The 11,044-nt window shown below is 40.9% G+C and overlaps 1 protein-coding gene across 1 annotated transcript; it reads right to left on the reverse strand.

The window, feature by feature from the left end:
- Window positions 1-2,672: 2,672 nt before the first annotated feature.
- LOC127537608 (uncharacterized) lies at window positions 2,673-10,496 on the reverse strand. Its single transcript, XM_051960320.1, has 2 exons — window positions 10,192-10,496; window positions 2,673-10,098 (listed from the first exon to the last, which is right to left on the reverse strand). The coding sequence occupies exon 2, from the start codon at window positions 9,355-9,357 to the stop codon at window positions 3,226-3,228; it is 6,132 nt and encodes a 2,043-aa protein (XP_051816280.1). The 5' UTR covers window positions 9,358-10,098; window positions 10,192-10,496; the 3' UTR covers window positions 2,673-3,225.
- Window positions 10,497-11,044: the final 548 nt, after the last annotated feature.

Consider the following 11,044-nt stretch of genomic DNA (forward strand, 5'->3'; position numbering starts at 1 on the left):
TGTTCAACAATACTATCACAAATCCATTTCATAACTATGCAGTGTAGTAGTAGTTGTACAATTGTAAAATAGGCCTGTCAGTCTCAAAAATCTCATAAATCAATCTTAAGCCAAAGGCAGTCAACAGTTTGACTTATAAATTAAAAAGAAAAATATTTTTTAAAAAATTATCCATGTTCAGAAAAGTTATTTTATGTTAACTTATCTGAACATTCTGGAAATTTTGTCGCTGTGTGCACAAACTTCATGAATGAGAACAGCCCTTAAAGAAGATTTTGTCTGAGCTTCTAATATGTTGTACTTATTCTCTTTAGATTTACAACTTGAGCTTCTCTCTCTTTCCTGTGTCCTCTCTACCCATCCCTCCAGTCACAAGTAAATCTTCTAGTGCATACAAAAGTAACACTCTGTCAGTTATAGCAGTTGCAGATTAACAGTTCAGTGAAATTGGAATACAGATTTTGAGCTGTGGAGCGCCACTGACACTCACTAAAATGCAGCAACAAGCTGATAAATTGTACAGCTGCTATGTCCCTCCTCTGAACTCTGATTCACCCATATGTGTGTTTAGCAATTACCAGGCTGCCATAGAATGAAATGTTTGATTTTCTTTTACATCTTGCCACCCTTTGCACTGTTATGTTGTGAAACTGGTCAGATATCAGCAGGCATAAGCAGACGAGCTACACAAAGCAATGTGTTCACACTCTGGCTTATACAGGGTGTTTAAAGACAAAGTCAATGAGCTGGACTCCCTCTTGCTAGAACACATCAAGTCAATGGAGTGTGTTGTGTTGTGAGAACAAGAGACAGCCTCGACAGTTGTTATCAGCTCATTTCTATCTACATGTATAGTCATGAATGATGCTATGAGCACCAAAGAGTACTCTCTGGCAGCTTTGGATCTCTGATCACCAGCAAAACCAAGATAAAAAGAATTTTTTTTAAAAGCCAAATCAATTAAACTATCAAACACATTTTAAAAGAAAAACTACAGAAGTCAGTGTGAACTTATACCCATGAACAGAAAATATTGGTATTAAATTAAAGGGTACCCATGATCAGGTGTGGGAAAGAATAATAGCAAAACTGGGTGAAAGGACTCAAAAATAGTCAAAGTAGAAATACGGCCTAACAGTTGTATGCCTCAATACACTTTTTATATCTGTCCAGATGATTGCTCTTTGATTTATTGTGTATAAAATGTCCTCTCTGCATCATTTTACCCCGTTAGACATCTGTGTGACATTTTGTCAGAGTTGTTGCATGAATTCTCCAGTTATGGCCCAGAATGTGTTTTGTTAGTGACATTTGACCTTTGTCCGCCAAAATCTAAGTCTAGTAAGACCATGCACAAAAAAACAGCAAGCTTTTTTGAAATCCAGGAAGTCCTTAAAAACAAATGCACTGCAGGGAAATAATCAATCATTCTAGGGGTAAGGCTTCAGCCTGTGTCTCTCTGGCACATACATGCTTATTTGTCTAATTGGTATGAGTGTGATGTTTTCAGAGACTCCCTGGGGTTCACACAGACAAATTACTATTTGAGCAAACTTCTTCAAAACAACAGGTCCTAAGATCCACTTGTTTAATTTGTTGGAAAGATGTTTTCTCGTTATCGCTCTCGTAGAAATGACTTCACCTCCACAAAGCAAGATTAGAGACTCAACAAGCTCATGTTCTTTACTGATTACGGCTTACATCAAATTGTCTGTACTTTTATTATCAATCACCTTATGTCTTAATCATCCTTGCATTCAAACACATGAGTAATAAGTAAAATAAAGTATAAGCTCCTTCTTATCGATTCTGGACTTTTCTTCTCTTTGTTTCATTACAGTCACACCGTGGTAATGATGCTCTTGACCTTCCGATTCCTCAGAACCAATACAACTCTTTAATATGCACTCTTAGCAAATTATAAAACACATTTCCCACAAATTACATGTTTAAAACTGCACTTTCCTCTCTAGTTCTGCATTCCCACTGGAATGAGCCTGATGTGGAGCTTCATGTGGTTAATCTTAAACACTAAAAGCTCATGACAACAAAAAATGTGCCCATAAGGAAGGTTGTTGGCTGTTTTCATTGTTCTGGGAAACAAACCACATCATCTGCTCAACAGATGTGTCCATGTTGATGAGCATTTGTGTTCACACAAGTATTGGTGATTGATTCTTGGCAGACAATCAGTGCTAACTAATATGTTATGAGTTTGTCTGAAATGTTATTTAATAATTGTGTGTAAATGTCCTGAGATGTTGCATGCCAGATGTAAACCAATGCTAAACTGAAAGTCAGCTGAGGATGGACCCACACTTCCTGTTGTGGTCATCCAGCTGTGTTGCCATAACTGCTTCTGTTATTGTTGTTTTACAGTTCTGCAGTTGTTCAGTGTTCTATTTAGTATAATAACACACTTTGTTGTACAAGTGTATAACATTTTTACATTATCATGCAGTTTTTAAGTAATTGTACACAGCATGTTATGCACAACATGCGTTTACTTGTGGACATTAGCTTTTTGCTCAAAGCACAGCTGTGGCTTGCAGAGCTGCTCTTGCGGCAGTAGACTCTTGTTTTCTAATTACAGTGATCTAAGTTACTTAATTATTCCTCTCTATGCCTATCAGTGATGTAGCTCCCGTTCAGTCAATCACCGACACAAGGCGTTCTTTGGTACAGGCGTTTAATTTCACCTTTCATGGCGTGAAATTATGTCGTAAGAACTAAACAAACACAAACATAAATTAAACTGAGGTTACACAGAGTACGCTTACAAATATGGAAACAAAATGAAATATATACACACAGACACGTACCTCATTGGTCGCATTAACCAAACGGAATTAAAGAAAGGAAACTTCAGTCTTCATACGCATCTTTAACGTCTTATACTCCGATCATTCACGTCTGCTTCAATCATAACGTCCGTCAATTAAAATGAACCTGACGCTACTGCAACCAAAGAACATTAGTTCCGCCTGATGCTTCTCAATCGGGACATAGAAAAGAACAACATTCTCTTATTTGTACAGCAAATAATTGTAGTTCTAATTCAAAATTATATTAACTTAAAATGAACAATCAATATGAACTTAGAACTGCATAGGTTGCTCATATGGCAGCTACACTCCCACCAAATCACTAGTGATTTCTTTAATGAACTTAGGATAAACTCAAATAAGAATAATTTGTGAAGTTAGGTGAGACATTAAGGCTTCCTTACTCAGCTTCAAGCAGGGTAACTGTCTTGTGAATTGGCCTGACCAGGTAGGTTGGCTTAGTGAGTCGCTTTCCTTGGTCATCAAGAGCTGAATCACTAATCAGCAATTGTAGTTTTCTCACACATCCATCTTTACTAGGATACACTTCTGTAACCTTGGCCAGTTTCCATGCATTCCGTGGTGCAAAGTCGTCTTGCACAATTACCACATCACCAGTCCTCGCATTCCTTTGTGTCTTGTGCCATTTTTGTCTCTGCTGAAGGTTTAACAGGTACTCCTTTTTCCATCTAGACCAGAACTCATTGGCCAGCTGTTGCACACTACGCCATCTTTTACGAAGATAAAGGTCTTCCTTCACAAACTCTCCAGGTGGTGGCAAAACTACTGAAGACTTCATCATCAAAATGTGATTGGGCGTAAGAGGTTGTGGTCCAGTTGGATCATTGAGTAAGTGTGCTGTTAAAGGCCTGCTGTTTATGATTGCCATGACTTCATACAGGTAAGTTCGCATAGATGAACTGTCAAGCCTTCGGGACGACTGATCCAGAATGGATGTCAATACACTTCGTATTGTCCTGATTTGTCTTTCCCAGGCTCCACCCATATGGCTTGCAGATGGAGGGTTCATTACAAACTCACAGCCAAGTTGCTTTAGGCATTCCTGATCCATTTCTTTTACAGCTTCCAGGAATTCTCGTCTCGCACCGATGAAGTTGGTGCCTTGGTCAGATCTAAGTTGTCTAACGTTTCCTCGTAAGGCAATGAAAGCACGAAGTGCATTAATAAAGGCATCAGCTGTCATGTCATCAAGCAGTTCAATGTGCACAGCACGAGAGCACAGACAAGTGAATAGCAGACCGTAGCGCTTCAGCTCTCTCCTTCCCTCTTTAATATAGAAAGGACCAAAACAGTCCACCCCACAATAAGTAAAGGGAGGAGTTGTCTCCATGCGTTCACGAGGTAAGTCTGACATTTTTTGGTCTTCTGTACACCGTCTGAACTTTCTACATTTAACACACTTGTAGATGCATGATGACACAGCATGACTACATCCAAGAATCCAAATGCCATTCGATCGTAGCTCATTGATTGTTATGCCACGCCCTTGGTGTTGCACTTGCTGATGATAGTGCTTTATCAATAGTGTAGATATGTGACTGGTTCTTGGCAAGATTGCTGGATGTTTGATGTGAGGATGCAAAGCAGCATGCTCTAGCCGACCTCCCACCCTAAGGATGCCTCTTTCATCCAAGAACGGACACAATCTGTGCAGCCTGTTACGTTTAGCTGTGATTTCCTTCTTGCATTTAAGACTCTGGATTTCCTCTGAGAAGGTTGCCTTCTGCACAATGGCTATTATGGCAAGTTCTGCATCCTTTCTCTCTTCGAGACTTGTGGCTTCATTGGTTTTGGATGCCAAACCTTTAAGTTCTTTGATTCTCCGCAAAAGTCTTGCAATAGCTTTAACTAGCCTTGTCCAGCTGGAGAACTTTAGGAATCGATCAAGCAGTGAATCTTCTGTTGTCAAAACCTTGCATACAAAAGCTTTACGCATTTCTGGGTCTTCAACTGCAATCTCTCCCACCTTAATATCTCTGCTGGGAAGCTCGTCTTGCCAGAGAAAGGTTGGACCTGTAAACCAGTTAGAAGCAATAAGATCCTTACTCCGGAGACCCCTTGATGCGTGGTCTGCGGGGTTTTCTTCAGAGGCCACGTATCTCCATTGACTTGGGTCGGTACTTTCCTTGATTCGCTGAATGCGATTTGCCACAAACACGTGAAATCTTCTGGCCTCATTATTAACATAACCGAGGACAACCTTTGAGTCTGTCCAGAAGACTTCTGTAACTTCTTCTAGTTCAAGCTCTTTTCTAAGCAGGTCACTTGTACGAACGGCAACAACAGCTGCAGTCAGCTCAAGTCTGGGTACTGTAGTCACCTTTGTGGGGGCTACTCTAGCCTTGCCCATGACTAAAGAGCAATGAATTTGTCTCGTTGCACTGACTGCTCTTAGGTAAGTGCATTCTCCATAGCCCGTGACGCTAGCATCCGAGAAGTGATGGAGTTCATATCTTTGGACCTTTCCAAGACTTGTTGGCAGGTAACATCGCTGAATTTTGACATCTGCTAGGTCTCGCAGATCCAGGAGCCAAGATTCCCATTGTGACCGAAGATCATCAGATAGTGGTTCATCCCATCCGGTTTTGTCTCGACACATCTGCTGGAGTATTTGCTTCCCGACTAGAATGAAAGGTGCTACAAAGCCAAGCGGGTCATAGATTGAGGCTACTGTTGACAAAATTCCTCTTCTAGAAAGTGGATGTTCATTCACAGTTACTCTGAAGAGAAACTGATCTGAAGAGACACACCATTTAACACCTAGGGCTCTCTCAATCTGTGACTCATTCAAGGCTAAGTCCTGATGCCTTACTGTTTCCACACATTCCTCTCTGGGAAGTGATGCAAGTACCTCTTTACGATTGGAAATAAACTTGTGGATATGTAGCTTGCCTGTGCTACAAAGCTGCCTTGCTTCACTGATCAGCTGTATCGCTTCTTCATCTGTGGACACGCTTATCAGACCATCATCTACATAAAAGTTTCTCTCAATGAAACGGATGGTTGCTTCACTGAAGCGACCTCGTCCTTGAGCTGCAATATGTCTAAGGCCATAGTTTGCACAACCAGGCGATGAGGCGGCCCCAAACAAGTGCACTCTCATACGATAAATTGATGGTTGAGACTGGAAGTCTCCATCATCCCACCAGAGAAACCTCAAATAGTCTTGATCTTCTGCTCTGACATGAAACTGATGAAACATGCGTTCAATGTCGCACATTACTGCAACAGGACCCTTACGAAATCGACAGAGAACACCAACTAGATTGTTTGTCAATTCTGGCCCGCTAAGCAGGTGATCATTTAATGATACACCTTCAAACTTAGCTGAGCAGTCAAACACGACTCGTATTTTTCCCGGCTTTTGTGGGTGATACACCCCATGGTGAGGGATGTACCAGGCAGGGCTCTTGTCAATGTCTTCCTTTGAAACCTTCTCAGCATCTCCTCGAGCTATTGTTTCATTCATAAAGGATACGTAATCCTTATGATATTGCTTGTCCTTCTCAAACCTCCTCTTCAAACACTTGAGACGATGCTCTGCACACTTCCTGTTGTCTGAAAGACTCGGTTTGTCTTTTTTAAATGGCAGGGGCATTTCACAGTGACCATCTGCTTTAATTGTGATTCCCTCCTCCATAATTGATATGAAGCGTAGATCCTCTTGTGAGAAATGAGCCTCTTCTGTGCCCCTTTCATTGAAGTCTGACTCGAGCGCTTTTAGCACATCTGGAGGAGTTACTAATTCCTTGACTTGTGTTCGGTAGATGTATCGAACTTCATTGTTCAGCTTAGTAGACGACGGGTGACAAGGTGTGACTTGTTTCACAACAATTTTGTGGCTGCTTCCAAACACATCGCCATAGTCAACACAAGGATTGACACAACCGATGATTCCCCATCCAAGGTCTGTTCTTTGGGCAAACGGCTCCTCATCTTTCCCTGACACCACCTCTCTAGGTAGCAGGGCTTGAGAACAATTATAACCTATGAGCAGACCAACATCACAGTCAATTAAAGGAGCAATTTCGTCTGCAAGGTGCTCTAGGTGAGGCCATGCCCTTGCTGTCTTGGGTGTGGGAATATGACTTAAATTGGCAGGAATAAACTCTCTCGTATAGGTTGCTGGGAGAGCGATTTTCTTTGATGAGTAGAAGCCTCTGACCTGCAGCCCAGTTAGCTTCTGACTTGGAATGATGGTATCTCTGGATGACAATGTTGAAAGTTTTAACTGCACAGGAAACTTCTGTGTATCAAGATTGTCTGCCTTTTCTTGTAAAATGAAAGTAGTGTCACTTTGATTGTCAAGAAGTGCATATAAGAGGACTTCATTTTCTGGGTTGCTTGTTGTAGACAACCATACTGGCATAACTGAGGAGGTGTGTGTGCTGTCTATGTCTTGCACGACTCTATGAGAGGTTGCTTCACTTGGCATCTCATCAGTTTGCTTAACCTCTGTCCTTTCTTTTAACTTAACATGTTTTCCACCTTCCTTTTGCTCACCATCCCAGTGTTCCTTCTTTCCATCCTCTTTTGCTCTATCTTCATGCAAACACGTTGGGTGCTTCTTCTTGCATGTGTCACAGACACTCCTCTTTTCACAGTTCTTTGAATGATGTCCTGATTTCAGACACCCAAAGCATAATTTTTTCATTTGCACAAATTTGACTCTTTCTCTAATCGATTTGTCCATGAACCTTCGACATGTATGAATGCCATGGTTTGACTTCTCACAGAACACACAAGCTTTAACCTCTGGGGTTTCTGCAGAGCTGCTTGCCAGTACCTTTACACCAACACTTCGAGTCTTTGGTGTCTTCGCCCTTTCACTGTCACCAGACTTCAGAGCATGAAGAGAGGTCACTGGATTACAGGCTATCTTGGCTTCTCTTGTGACAAACTCGACAAACTGACTGAAGCTAGGGAATGACTTAGTTTCTTCTTCAATCTCAATTACCTTTCGGTTCCACCTGCTTGTCAACCAATCAGGAAGCTTGGTGAGCATTCTTTGGTTTTCACCACAATCGTTTAAGACTTCGAGACTTCTAATTTGTGACATTGCTGCCTCACAGCCTCGAAGGAAGTCTGAGAACTCTCTTAGTTCAACGCTATCCTTGGGTCCTATCTTTGGCCATGAGGTGAGTTTATCTCTAAAGGCTTTGGCAATCACGAAGGAGCTTCCATACCTTTCTTCTAGGACGTCCCATGCTGAATGGTAAGCTGCATCTGTACCTATCAGAAAATAACCCTCAATGGCTTTCTTTGCAGGTCCACCAACATACTTACGGAGGTAATAGACCTTCTCATTTACTGGAATGTTCTTACTTCCTATCAGTGTTTGAAAGGACATTTTCCAATCTTTATACCTTAGAGGGTCTCCACTGAAGACATAAGGTTCTGGTATAGGAAGACGGCTTGCATTGATTGATTCTGCTATTGCTTTAGCAAATACTGTAGTGTTATCCTCCTGATGAGTGTTAACATGCTGCTCCCTTGCATCAGTTTTTGATATCACAGCAGGTTGTATGTGTGTGGCGTGATGGGACTGTGCCACATTCTGTACAGACAGACTTCTTGAATTAAGTGCAGGTTTCTTTTGTCGAGGCTTACAGTCATGGAGCAACTCAGAAATCTCTATGTCTGAGCTGACTTCTTGTTCATAAACTTGTAGTCTTGCCTTTGCAGCATTCATTTTCTTAACTGTCTCTAAGCGCTCTATTTGCCGGCGCTTCTCTTCTAAAGCATTTTGTCTTGCAGCATTTTCAGCTTCTTGTAGTGCAAGTTTCTGTCTATTCTCGGCTTCCAGTGACTCAAGCTCCTGTTTCTCACGTTCCATTTCTTGTAAGACTTCTAAGGTGGCTTGAGTTGCAGCCAACTCTGCTGCAGCTTCTTGCTTCTTAGCAGAAGACAGGCTTGAACGGTTTGATTTTATGCTTGAGCTGTTTGTAGATTTTCCACCTTGAGAGATTGAACTGGATCCCTGAGATGCTGCAGATAGGAACACAGAGCCAGTCTCCATCCAGTATGCTTGTTCACTTGTTAACTTGTCTTCATCCTTGTCTTCATATTTATGCCATTCTAAAATCTTTCTTGAGACAGCATTACATGTGTCTACTCTGCGACGGATCTCGCCATCAGGGACAACATGTTGACGCAAGTCTTCGTATGCTTGTCTTACATCTGCTGAAGCACAGCGGATCATATTGATGTGATCTTGTAATATCTCATCAGAGAGACATCCTTCAAGTGCTTTCTTCGCCTCCTTAGCCAGAGATTTCCATCTGCCATAGGTGACTGAGAAGCGATTTTTCAGTTTTTTAGATTTGCTTTCTTGGAGTTCTTGACCCTTTTCAGTGAGTGTGCGGGTTCTCTGACTTCTTCTTAGACCTTCTGCAGCAGCTTGGGCCTCAACACCAACCTCATTCTCCTGTGATAGGTTTGTGTCTGTAGGTGCATCATCAAGATTTTTTGATTGTTGCTGTAACTCTATAGCTTCACTGTCATCAGCCATGTTCAGCACTATTTGAGTTGAACTTAACTACTTCTACTAAAACTAGTTTGATTAACTAATTTAGCTTAAAGGTCAATAGTTAGCTTCGTGTTGAATTGGAATAGTAAGACTAATCACAATCAACCTTGAGTTTACATTCAGGTTTAACCAGCAATGTTTCAGAGTGCATGTCAAAAACACCTATCTACAGTACAAACAAACTGTCATTTTACAATGAACTAAACCGGCTTCTTATATACTTGACCATTATACCAGTAGAGACTATGCTGCCTTAATTCCTTAAATGTGTTTAAACTTCAAATTATAAACAATAACTGCATGTGGTATAATCAACAATGACATGAACTTATAAACATTTACAACACCAGAACACTTCACCCTTTTAGCACTTATAGAGTACCCTTAAAGCAGTTAATGAGGTAAATCCACTTCTTAACATTTAACTTGTTTTAAATGTTTTACTTGCTGGCTTGACCGTAAATGCTCCTGGACTCTTCTTGCTGCTCACTCGGGTTACTGGCGTATGCACAGTCTTATCGGCTCGGCGCTAGAGTACGATGAAACTCCGTGAAACTTGCTTGCAGCTCCATCAACGGCTGGCGTAGACGGTCATCTCTTCACCTCATGTCACGCAGGTTGAGTTCTTACTGTAGCTCCCGTTCAGTCAATCACCGACACAAGGCGTTCTTTGGTACAGGCGTTTAATTTCACCTTTCATGGCGTGAAATTATGTCGTAAGAACTAAACAAACACAAACATAAATTAAACTGAGGTTACACAGAGTACGCTTACAAATATGGAAACAAAATGAAATATATACACACAGACACGTACCTCATTGGCCGCATTAACCAAACGGAATTAAAGAAAGGAAACTTCAGTCTTCATACGCATCTTTAACGTCTTATACTCCGATCATTCACGTCTGCTTCAATCATAACGTCCGTCAATTAAAATGAACCTGACGCTACTGCAACCAAAGAACATTAGTTCCGCCTGATGCTTCTCAATCGGGACATAGAAAAGAACAACATTCTCTTATTTGTACAGCAAATAATTGTAGTTCTAATTCAAAATTATATTAACTTAAAATGAACAATCAATATGAACTTAGAACTGCATAGGTTGCTCATATGGCAGCTACAAGTGACCTATGCCATTTTAACTGTTTCTGGATTCTTTTTTTATCCCAAAAAGACAATTAACCAATGAGAATGACCTTATTACCACAATTAACAAAACAAGTGAGAGGCCTGACAATCGGACTAAAGTGCTCTTGTAATCTGTACCTACTGAGGTCTAATTGAGTGATCATAGGTGTGTGGAACAAGACCCTGCTGCCCCTCCTCCACTTAAAAAGAATGAGCAGAAGCTCATATTACAGCAGCCCAGAAGGAAAGCAGTCTCAACTAAACTCTGTTTTTCCACAATTGTGACTGGACAATTACCTAAGGCGAGCAACCTGCCATTGAAATATTTACTGTACTTGTACAGGGTGACACCAAAAAACGGGAACTTTTAAACAATCCAATAAAACTAAGAGTGATGGAAGAAAAATACTTTATTCATAGTAACTGAAACCTTAAAACATGCCATTAAAGAAACAATGGAATTTTCATTTTTTTAAAAATTACTTCCTGTAGATGGCGTCCTCCTGTACGAATGCATTCTTGAAATCCGCTGTTGA

The sequence above is a fragment of the Acanthochromis polyacanthus genome, chromosome 2 (assembly GCF_021347895.1).
Source record: "Acanthochromis polyacanthus isolate Apoly-LR-REF ecotype Palm Island chromosome 2, KAUST_Apoly_ChrSc, whole genome shotgun sequence".
NCBI classification, from domain to species: domain Eukaryota; kingdom Metazoa; phylum Chordata; class Actinopteri; family Pomacentridae; genus Acanthochromis; species Acanthochromis polyacanthus.